The 12,577-nt window shown below is 38.5% G+C and overlaps 1 protein-coding gene across 1 annotated transcript in view; it reads right to left on the bottom strand.

Annotated features, from left to right (window-relative positions):
* Mgam2 (maltase-glucoamylase 2 (putative)) overlaps positions 1–12,577 on the bottom strand; it is a 78,174-nt gene that overhangs the window by 16,700 nt on the left and 48,897 nt on the right. Inside the window, 5 exon segments of the mRNA XM_021165279.1 lie at positions 5,688–5,826; positions 6,898–6,982; positions 8,583–8,717; positions 9,514–9,576; positions 10,902–11,009. Coding sequence (XP_021020938.1) covers positions 5,688–5,826; positions 6,898–6,982; positions 8,583–8,717; positions 9,514–9,576; positions 10,902–11,009 — 530 coding nt within the window.

Here is a 12,577-nt window from a genome sequence, read left to right as displayed (position 1 = left end):
CACACACACACACACACACACACACACACACACACACACAGAGTCATTCACATGTTAATTAATTTAATTTTTTAAAAACAAGTAAAGCAGCCGGGCATGGTGGCTCACACCTTTAATCCCAGCACTCGGGAGGCAGAGGCAGGCAGATTTCTGAGTTCAAGGCCAGCCTGGTCTACAAAACAAACAAACAAACAAACAAACAAAACAAAACAAGTAAAGCATGATTCTTGCCTTTAGCAGAGGGTATGAAGGAGAGAATGACCAAGCCATGTGTCATTTTATAAGGAAACCAGGTAAGAGAATGGAGTGGATAGAAAAGATGGGCCAGTCTAAAACATTTTCATGAAAGGGGTAGATTTAAGCTAGGTTCACTGTATTTTCATAAGAGGTCATTCCAGGTAAAGTCAGGATAGTAAGCATGAATGACTAATAAAGCTGGGAACATTAAAGTGTATGGGAAGCAATGGAAGTTTAAAAGTATAGTTCTTTTAAGCTATTAAAGGATGATGTGAGAGAGAGAGAGAGAGAGAGAGAGAGTGTGTGTGTGTTTGACAGTTTGAGGGGGTAAGTTGGGTCTGAGTCAGCAAGAGAAGTTTAAGTACTCATGAAATGGTAAAAAAAAAAAAAAAAAAGAAGACATCCTGCTAAGTGCTGGCAGCACTCCAAGCATTTCTGAATTCATTTTGTCACTTAATGGCAATGGTAACCCAGGAGATGCTGTGGTATCAGCTAACTAGGAAGTGGCATTAAGACTGTGTCCCACCAATCTAAAACCAAGGTCCAAATTCTGTACCAATACAACCAACGAACAGCAAGAAAACAAAAGCAATTCATAGAGGAGCAAGCTTCCTGAAAGATCATTTGTAGATTGAGGTTCCCCTAGGGAGGAGAGTGATGGGATGGGATGTATGTCAGATAAGATTTCCCTGAGGAGAGAGGGGTAGTTGGCAAGAAGTTTCAGGAAGAAACTAAAGCAAAGACTCCATTCACGTTTTCTCTGTGCTGCAGTCCGAGCTCTTCAAGTCCCCTCTCTGACAAGAGAAAATCCTGCCCTTCTAAAACCCCTCAACTGTCACTTCTATGAAGTTTTCCTGGATTGATTAAGTTGATCACTTTTCTTTCTGGTTGTTTGGCTCTTCCAGAGGAGGGGCTCCTTAATAGATTACCTCTTATTCTTCCTCACCTAGTCTGAGATAAGATTAGACTGGAGGACATAAAACACCTGATTTCTTATTTCATTGGAAGAGGTGGTTGTTTTCTTGAAGAACCAGTTTCTGTTTTGTCAGAGTGCAAGAAACATGAAATGCCTTTCTATAGAACACTATATGTGGAGTTTACATTAAGGAATTCAACTTCCTGACCTTGTAAAACCTTTATGCAAAAGTTCAATCCCCCACCTGACCTAGTGAAACATTTGTTTACAAAAAGCACCCACTGCAGTCTTAAAAATTAATGACAGGGTAGACCAACTCTTTCCTCTTTCCTTCATTTCCTTTAGGCTATTTTTTTTTTAATTGGCCAATCATGAAAGACTGAGGAATGGATACAGAAAATGTGGTACATTTACAAAATAGAGTACTACTCAGCTATTAAAAACAATGAGTTTATGAAATTCATTGCCTAAGGCAAATGGATGGACCTGGAGGATATCATCCTGAGTAAGGTAAGCCAATCACAAAAGAACTCACATGATATGCATTCACTGATAAGTGGATATTAGCCCAGAGACTTAGAATACCCAAGATACAATTTGCAAAACACAAGAAAATCAAGAAGAATGAAGACCAAAGTGTGGATACTTCATTCCTCCTTAGAATAGGGAACAAAATAGCCATGGAAGGAGTTATAGAGACAAAGTTTGGAGCTGAGTCAGAAGGATGGACCATCCAGAGACTGTCCCACCTGGGGATCCATCCCATAATCAGCAACCAAACCCAGACACTATTGCATATGCCAGCAAGAGTTTGCTGACATGACCCTGATATAGCTGTCTCTTGTGAGGCTATGCCAGTGCCTGGCAAATTCAAAAGTGGATGCTCACAGTCATCTATTGGATGGAACACAGGACCACCCAATGGAGTAGCTAGAAAAAGTACCCAAGGAGCCGAAGGGGTCTGCAACCCTATAGGTAGAATAACAATATGAACTAACCAGTACCCCCAGAGCTTGTACCTTTAGCTGCATATGTAGTAGAAGATGGCCTAATTGGCCATCATTGGGAAGAGAGGCCCCTTGGTCTTGCAAACTTTATATGCCCCAGTACAGGGGAACACCAGGGCCAAGAAGTGGGAGTGGGTGGGTTGGGGAGCAGGGCAGGGGTGGTTATAGGGGACTTTCAGGATAGCACTTAAAATGTAAATGAAGAAAATATCTAATAAAAATTGTTAGAAAAAAAAAAAACACCTGTGGTACCTATCAGCATATCAAGGTCCATGCTAGCCCCCAGACTCCCTTAGTCCCCACTCACACATGTGTTATATATTTCAAACCCCCATGCCTGTCTCTTACTCCCATGCCACTACTCATCCTCCTTATAGTCCAGCTTTTCTCACTACTCTCTCGCCTTCTCATCTCTCATGTTATGTCCTGTTACCTCTACCATTCTTCCCCACCTCTCTAGCCCTGGCCATATCCAGCCTGCTTTTCTCTTTACTGCTTTGAACTCTTCCAGATGCCTCTGGTCGATCTCTTTTGTATCCACAAACAAATAAAAACATTCGTTCTCTTAACTGTACTATGGAGCAGTCATGTGGTAAGTTTATACACTACCCCAGAGTGCTTGCTCTCCTGAGCATACCCCTGGATCAAGAGTAAATTTTGCCAAGTACAAACTCTTCAGTTGAAGGGGTAGTGTGGTCTTTCTTTGTGACCCCAAACATATATCTGACAAGAGGAAACTAGGCCATTTAAATGGAGTGACATCATGAGAGAGCAGCTGAAAAATAAACAAGAAGGTAGAAAAATTAACAAGAATGTTGCTATTCTTGAACCATGATAACACTTAGTGTGCATCTCCTAGCTTGTGGATAGCTCCTGGTAAGCATTATAAATCTTCTAAGTTCAAGAAATAGGAACAAAGGGCAGAAGACACAGAGACACTGAATGAAAATGAGTGAAGGAGTGGATAAATATCTTTCTATCCTGTAAAACATAAACCTAAACAATCCAGATTATGACTCTAGGAGGTGGGATTATGCCATCAATCATTGTTGCATTTAGAGATCAAGGTAGTTTCCTATACAAAAGAAGTTTTTAATGACTTTTTCTCTTCTTTTGATAAAAGAATGTTTATAGAAAAGTCTGCCTTAAACAATAGTCAAAAGCTAAAAGAGGACATCTGTGAGCTTTTTATCCAAATAAGCTATATAGGTAGAACCGCTGAAAGAAACCATTTCGGAACTAAGAAGCCATCAATAATAAAATTAATAAAAATCATCTTCCCAAGAGAAACTACTAAATAATGTCCAGACATTGAGGCTTTTAACCTTCTCCCTTAAACCTACTCCTACCTCAGTCCATTCCCCAGCAACCCCCTCAGAAATCCAATACTAGCAGCTGTTAATCTTACTGGGCAAGAATAAGACCACTATCAAAAATTTGAGTAGAATTTGGAGCAAGCTTTAACTAAATACTGGCCAGGATGATAGACTTTGGCCAGGTCCACTTTGGATTCCCTCCAAAATGGCCACCAGCTACGTTGGCCAGATGCTTATAAGGCAAACCTACAAGGCTATGTACTTCCAGCCTTTATCCAATGGTGGTAAGCATATATCCTAACATTCCTCCCTACCTACCTCCTGCCAAAATGAGATCAATCACCTTCAGTGTCAACCAAACATTTTTGGGGACATGAGAACAGGTGGCTTATATCTTACATGAACAACAGCCTCCAGCATCTCAGGGAGTAGATGTCCTTGGGCTATGGGCTCACAGTTTGAAGGCATTTTTATTTATGGATCTCTTAGACACAGTAATTAAAACTTCAAATAAAGCTTTGGTCCTTGAACAAATTCACAGTAAACTAACACATCTGAACTCCCTTTTAGTTTTGTTAAAAATATTTTCCCCTAAACCATTAAATAGTCTATTCTAACTTCAGTTCTCCAGACAGCATCTATTCTGAGGGCTCCTTGTGAACATATTTTGACTCAGACCACAGATCAGGACTGAGAAAAAAAAATTCCCATCTATAGAGAATTAGTTTCCAAAACATCGGCTCTCTACTGATAACATCATGGGTGCTAAGTCTGTGATTTCACTTGGGGCAAAACATTTGGCTCAGATTTTATAAGTAATTCCTAGAGGATTAGAACCATAGTAATATCTGAAAAAAGAAAGAATTGCCATGAACAAAAACCCGGAAGCTTTGTTAGAGCGCAGACAGAAACCAGAAATGAAGGTTGTCATTTAGCCTCCTAAATTTGCATTCTCTTCACCTTGGTAAAGGTAAAGAACTTAGAGACCAGGCATTCAATGTAGCTGAAGCAGACTTAAGGCAGGCATCTCCCACACTCTAGGCCTTTGTACTGATTTTTCTTAGAGTGTTCTTTTTTAAAGCAAAACCAACCAACCAAACAAACAAAAACAACAACAACAACAAAAACAACCTGACATTAGGAATTCTTTCTCTGCTCCTCTGAAATGTAAATCTTTATTTTAAAAAAGCTGAAGGTGTGGGATTTAGAATCTGTGAATGTCTTCTCCAAGGCATGAATAATATCTCTTTGAAGTGCAATCATTAGGGAAGGTAGTGGGCCCCATCCCTCAAGGTCTCAAGGGAATGCGAGGCAGACTTAAAGGAGGCTACAAAGACCAGAGAAAGTACTTTTTCCTTAAAGTAAGGCCAATTGGCAAACACAGGTGTCCTACACACACACACACACACACACACACACACACACACACACCCCTCACCTCCACTCCCCAGACCTTAGTTTCAGTGTTCATAGTGTTCATATTAGAGTTTGGTCTCTTCTGTTACAAGATCTTTCACTATGTTGCCCCTTTTTCATCACCTTTGCTTAGTATGAAATTAATTGAGAAACTCTCTGACCAGTTATTGACTGAACACTGATTGATACTATTAGCCTTTAGGTAACTAAGTCTCCAAAGAAGGGAGAGGAGGGTGGTGGTGGTGTATGAGGAGATGGGAAGGGAAGGGAAGGGAAGGGAAGGGAAGGGAAGGNGAAGGGAAGGGAAGGGAAGGGAAGGGAAGGGAAGGGAAGGGAACTTGGTAGGGAAGGAGATTAAACAAGATATCATAAATATGTTCAATAAAAAAATAAGAGAAAGCATGTCTTATTAAAGTAAAATAGGATCCATCCTATGATTAAATGAATAATGAGGCAGGATGGGAAGAACTTAGAAGGACAGCGGAAGGGAAAGGACTTGGATAAAAGTAAAGACTTCCAGACTAATGAACAAAATTTGCAATTGCAGTGGCCTCTATGGAGACAATATTCCTTTTACACAGAGGCATTTTAAATAATAATATAATATTGCAATGGGCCATGCTTAAGACCTAAACACATACAACCTCCAAATATAACCTTATTGTTTTCCCTTATGTGACCTGAAATATCTAGGAATCTCACAAACAAATTTTTAAACTATGCTTACAGTAAAAATATATTCTACTTCCCTGTGCCAGCCTTTATCTTTGCCAACAGTAACAAAAGCAAACTCACTCGTAGGTGGGTCTGGTCTGGGACCATCCATACAGGCTGTGCACATTATAGTGCGGCACCCGGGAGCCATCTGGAAGGATTTGCTCACTCTCCATGCATAGTGTCTTGCTGTTCAGGCCCACGTTCCTGGCTTCCAAATCTGAGGGGGAAATAATGAGTTATTTCCCACACTTCCCACACATATTGATTTATATGTTCTAATCATATCAGGTCTAATTGCTTGTTTGTTTTATATATATATATATATATATATATATATATATATATATATATATATATAGAGAGAGAGAGAGAGAGAGAGAGAGAGAAGCAACATCCTGTGATTTCATAATTAAGGCTAAAGAAAACATGTAGACTGGATAAAGTATCCTCTTACTTTAACTAAAACTTAATATGCCAGCTTAGTAACTCTGTGACAAATGCCTTTGATGTTAACACTTTTTCTTCCACTAGATGGTAATGTCCTCAAGGGAATAAATAGATCTTGTTCAAATCAATTCTGTACTGATGTTTCTGAATAAATAGATCTTGTTCAAATCAATTCTGTACTGATGTTTCTAAATCTTTCTGGCTTGGCAGCATTTACCTGATAAATATAAAATTAAATATAAAATTAAGAGAGGAAGGAGTAGATGGGTGGATGGATTAATGGATGGATGGATAGATGGAGGGATGGATGTATGGAGACATGACCAATAATAATAGACATTAAGAAGCCTGGATTCCAGTTGCAGATAGAATCTTTTAAGAACTTCATTCCTTGAGCTTCTTTGGGGTGAGAGGACTCAATATACTGAGATGTCTTGGACCAAAGCCTCTTACTCCATATTCTGGTACAGTGAGCTCTAAGGAAAATCTTTCTTAAAGTGTGTGAACATGGGTAGAGAGCGTAGGAACTAAACTCTAATCAGAAAACCCTGTATATTGGGACAAGTGGGTTTGCATGCATATAGAAGAGTGTATTTAAAACGTGGGCAATAAATTTATAGCCATCCATACAATCAAGTAGACTGTTTAGTTTCTTGTATAATACATCATGTCATTATTTCTGTATCTAATTACTAACTTACTAATTTGCATATATTCAAAGTTATTCTATTTGTGGATTTTATGTCATGGTGAAAGTATGTTTGCTCCTCCCCTTTCCCATCCAAAAACTTTTGGCTTTATACAAAAGGAAAGAGAATCTTGAATGGGAAATAAATCATACCTGGCATGTAGGGTGGTTTATTGAGAGTGTCATTGCGGCAGCCCCCGACAGCTCCATCCACAAAGTTTGAAGGTTCATTCATATCCTGAAGTAAGCAGACAAAGAAAAATTCTGTCATATGAGGGGCAACATGTCATTTCTAAATAGAACACTAACCTCAAAGAAATGACTAGGTTGTGTAATTCTAGTCTTTAACCTTGTCATGGATTAAACTGGAATTAAAAATCCTACATCAGCTTAGTGGAGTTAAATAATAAACTTTCCAGTTTACCTTTTTCATCCTAGGAAGGTTATGTCATAGCAAAAACATTGAGATAACACTGGACCCTGAACTTAATGAAATATCTTAATCTATCTCCCTATCCATCAAGCCTGTTTTTATTTTTCTATTCATAGACTATTTACTTTGTATCTGTAGCCAGTAGCTATTATAATTTTCCTCTACCTTTTCTTACATCCCCAGCCTTGCTATGAATCCACTACTGACATAGGCTTGAAAATCCTCTGAGTAGTTGTAATAACTCAGAAGCAATGCTTGAAGTGAAACCTTCCACTGGGGAATGTAAAGCTCAATTGAAGGAGTGGAGGCCCTGAGGGATGTTCATTGTGTGTCAGTAGGATAAAAATACAATCGGTCTATCTTTAAAAAGAAAGTTTTAAATAAGAATATAGGCAACAGCAAGCATTTGGGACTAACTATGCATTGTTTTGGGTTACCCAACAACAGTTTTCTTTTTTTCTCAAACAGAAGTTTACAACCTGGGGTTTGAACAACCCTTTCCCAGGGGTCACCTAAGACCATTGGAAAACAGGAATATTTCCATTATAATTCATAGCAGTAGCAACATTATAGTTATGAAGTAGCTATGAAAATAATTTTATGGTTTGGGTCACCACAACATGAGCAACTGTATTAAAGGGTCACAGTAACCACTGTGTTAGAGTAAACATCTCATAATTTTCTGAATCTCTTCTTCAAAGCTGCTAACATTTCTTTACTTTCTGACTTATCTGTTTGGATTAATTTGTGTTCTTCTATAAGTTTACAGTATGCTTGTCTGTCCTGAAAGGTCAATGTTCAGTGAGGCCACAAAACAACCACAGGACTCAAGTTTGTCACTGTGTGAACTCTGTGCTTCTTCTACTCTGACCTAACATCTAGCAGCTCTTCAGAGCTGGTTTAGAATTTGCTTAGGGTTTCAGGGGTCTTGTTGTGAGGTGAGAAAGCATGACAGGAATGAATGAATTCCACCCCTAGAAATATGTAAACGAAGGAGCCCTCACAGACATCTCCCAGAGACATCCCATCAATCTCCAAATTGATGCCTTGCCCATTTCCAGGTCTGCCCTGTCTTGCAGGACACACTTTCAGGCTTTGGAGTGGATGTGCCATCTGGGAAGCAAAGTCAAGAGACTGACCAATTGGAAATAAGAGATGCCAGGATGTTCCTCCCTATCACCCAAATATTAGCATCTTGAGCAGCTGACACACCTCCTCAGTGAACTCCTCTACTAGACATGTCCTTGGACAGGACCACAATAATCTCTGCTCTTCCTGGTCCTAGAAACTAAACTACCTTCCTTTCAGTTATCCACTCCTAGCTGCCTATTCTGCGAGTTTATAAAGTACCTACCTCCCTGAGTTCTAACTGCTTATGTGTTCAGAGAATTAAAGGTGCACTTACAATCCGCAGCCCATCAAACTTCAAACTTTTCTGTGGCTCCTGAAGATTTGAATAGAGCTCTCTTATCTCCTCCTTCCACCATGTGGCTGTGCTGTTACGCAGGAAGTCAGGAAAAGCAACATGGGCCCTGTATAGCTGGAAGAGCAAGACATGCTTTCATGGGAAAGATCGCCCCCTATCTTGGAGAGAGAGTACTGATGACAAAAGAGGAAATGGGCAAGCATTTAGGCCTATCCAGTCTCTGAACTAACAGCTTTTCTTCTTCCATTGCTGCAGAGTTTACAATGGACACAAAGATGGAGGAAGGGGGGAAAGCCCTCTAAAAACACATTTAAAGCATAGGACTTGTCTTAGGATTCAACATCAACTATGGACAATAGAAAACTAGTAGTATCTAAGCAATTGAATTGTAAAGATGCCTGGGATTCTTGTAGATTGGCCAAACTAAGGAGAACCTGACTGTAATCCCAGGAAAAATGAACTGCATTGTAACTAAGTGTGTAGTTACACACTTACTGTACAGATGGTACAGAAGGCATGGAACCAAGGACTATCCTCCTTCCAGCCTGATAGCTTTTGGTCTTCAAGGAATTCATCAAAACATCTACTTGTGACAGTTTAATACTTGAGAATATATCCTAGACTTCAGGTCATTATTTTTCTAGCAACATTATATTTGAATCACAAACTATTGAACACATAACAATTCATGGTATTTCATGATAATTTTCTTTCTATATCCTTCCATTTTGGTTGGCTGTCAGGTTTTTCATTCGAGTGCTTCCTCCTGTGAAAATTGACCACCAGGCAAGCAGACTCAAATTAAAGCTACCTAACCAAAAAGGGGAAGCTACTCATCTACTAAGAGAAAACATAAACATTCAGACGTCTAGGATGATGTTTAAAAAAGAAAATGTCTGTTCAATGTCACCTTAAGTTGAGTCTCATGGTCAAGGGATCCATCCACATTTACGTTGGGCAACTCTGCCCACACCTAGACAAATAAGAAAATCAAAACCTTTAAATCACTGCACATAGACCATGAGGTGTTTTGCACACAAAGCTCTACAGGCAAGCAACTCTACACATGCCTCAATCTTTGTCATAAGTTAAGCTGTAAAATCGGAATGTGCAGAATTCACCAGGGTGTTCTGAATTATTCCATACATTTTCATCTTTTAAACTGTGAACGGAAGTAAATAACATCATTTTAAGTGTATCTTCTGCACAATAATATTTTAAATGATTACTTTGCTCTGGTCTTATTCCATTTTTACCTATAAAAACCCTTCTTTACAAGTAAATGTGAAATATGATGCTGAAGAAATGACTGGTTAATGTTCTGCCTTGCTTCCTGACCAAGGCTGGGCCCCTCCTACCTCACTGCATATTCCTCCATACAAGCTTTCCAATCCTTTAGATGTGTTCTCAATATTTTCAAGCTGAATCAATACTTGTTGAAGTATATGTAGCACCAACAGTCTATAGTATTAATCAATCTTATTTGTAATTAGCACTATGTTAACTATATACATGGATAAATCACCAGAGTGTACTTACTGAGCACTTAATGCCTATCTCTCTTCCAGGATTTATATATTCTGAGATTTCAACAGGAAATACTGCTTGCTTCCTTAGAGTTCACAAAATTTCTACATAATTTGTATACAATATTTGGGGGCAATGGCACTTCCTATAACACACTTAAACCAGCTACCAAGAGCTTTAAAAGAGGCCAAATATAACAGCTCATGTCTCAAATCTCAAGTTCCAATGTGTAAGGTGGGAAGGCAGCATTCAAAATGAGAGCACATGCTAGAGTGATAGACTAGAGTGTGATTGATTTAGGAGAGGAGTTTGAATCTAAGAGCTACTATCAACTGGGTTCCAGGAATCCGCATAAATTATCATTGATATCATACATATGGGATGAGGATTAAAGCCATAGGAAAAAAATCCAAAACTACAAGATAGAGTTAGGGTTTTTTTTAATTATTATTGGTCAAAAGTGAATGATTATTTTAAATTTATGTGGTAGAGACACAGAACTCAGAGCCCTGATGGATTATTAATATGGTTTTTAAAACATTCATGTTAAATATGAATGGTGGGAATATCAGATTATTTTTAAGCAATGACATCATTCCATGTTTTAGAAAATTTCACCTGTAATTTTGGGTCTAATGCTTGCTATGCTAAGTAGCATCAGAAAAGATTTCCTCTTGTTTTTATAATGTATTTATTATCCAGCATATATTTACAGAATTTATAGAAACTTATAGTGAGGAAGAGAATATAGCTATCTTTATCAAGTCTTACCTTGCCCCAGACAATGTCATTGGAATCAGGCCATTTGATGAACACATTTTTTTCCTGTCCTCGAATGAATGTGCGATAGTGTGTCTCATTGCCAGAAATGACTGGATCCTGTAGTAAGAGTTTTAAGACAAAAATATGAATGAAACATCTCCAAGAAACTTCCACACCAAAACTGACAGTTCATAGTGCAGAAAGAATTAGTGGCCAAGTAGTAATATTAAATATTTTTCTTTTAAAAGTAGATGTCTTTACTGAGTACATTACCACAATCAGTGAAGTACATTGTTACAGGTACCCAAAGAAAAATGCATAATTCTTAACAATCTCTTTCAAAAAGAGTAAAAAATCTAGTCAATAAATAAAACATCCTCTCCTATAGAAAGTATCTACCCAGAGCTGTAGCTTATGAAATGGGAAGGAGATTTTCTGAAACTAAGAACATAACAGGAGAGATTTTTTTCCCAATCACTCATAGATTCATTCAAAAAGGAAGACAGGCAGGAGAAAAAAAAATTAAAACAATATCAACCTACTGGAACCCTCAGAGTTCCCAGGTACTAAACCACCAACCAAAGTGGACACATGAAAGGATCCATGGCTCGAGCTACATATGTAGCAGAGGATTGCCTTATCTGGCATCAATGGGAGTGGAGGCCCTTTGTCCTGTGAAGGCTCAATGCCCCAGCATAGGGGAATTCTAGGGTGGTAAAGTAGGAGTTGGTAGGTGTGGGGGAGCACCCTCATAGAAGCAGGGGACAGGGGGTATGTGATTGGGATTTTGCAGAGGGGAAACTGGGAAGGGAGATAACATTTGAAATGTAAATAAATAAAATAACCGATAAAAAAGAAAATACTCATGGTTAGTCATAAATTTTGCATGACTATATTTGGAAAACAGCTTCCAAAGGTAAGCTAGACTAGTAAGATTAATATTACCATCAAGAGGAGGGACTATGTACTACATTACCACTGTGTAATAGCAATTTCCCCTTAGGGAAGCAAAAAAAATCTATTCTATGATCCAACTTACAACTAAAGTAGCTATGCCCACCTACTGCATCTCATACTGACCCAGCTCGTCTCTATATTATGCTGGCTTATAACTGTCAAGCAAAATATCACTGTCTGAAATTATATTTAATACTTATTTCTTGAATGTCTTAGTCCGCTAGAATAAGTGATTTCTTAAGATAAGAATGCTCTTTTACTTAGTAATCCGTCCTCTCCCTACAACTCTACAACAATGAACTTCAAACACCAACATTCAACAAATATATCAACTAACAACTGAACAAAAGCCCTACTCTAATTTTGGAAGCTAAAAGATGCATTTTCTGATAACAGCATTCTTTCTTTCTAGATCTGTTTGTGAGGTCAATGAAACCAGTAAAGTCCTGAGATTCATAACTTCTAAGGATGATACCTATATGGATATTTTGGGGGTGATCAAGTGCTTTTGAGATTTTTATTTTAATTACAACATTTCTTCCTTCCCATTCCTCCCTCCAAACCTCCCCAGGGAATACATCTACAAAGCACTCCCATAGCCAAGAGTCAGAGAACATTGAAGAAGAGTAGATGGAAAGACCTTAAGAACTAGAGGATCCTGAGTTTCACTGTGAGATCCTGTCTCCTAGTAACATCAAAAGCTACACCCATAAAATGTCCCCAAATAA

Source organism: Mus caroli, chromosome 6 (assembly GCF_900094665.2).
Source record: "Mus caroli chromosome 6, CAROLI_EIJ_v1.1, whole genome shotgun sequence".
NCBI lineage: Eukaryota > Metazoa > Chordata > Mammalia > Rodentia > Muridae > Mus > Mus caroli.
Note: the sequence above shows the minus strand (reverse complement) of the source record. Positions and strands in the feature narration are given on the sequence as shown.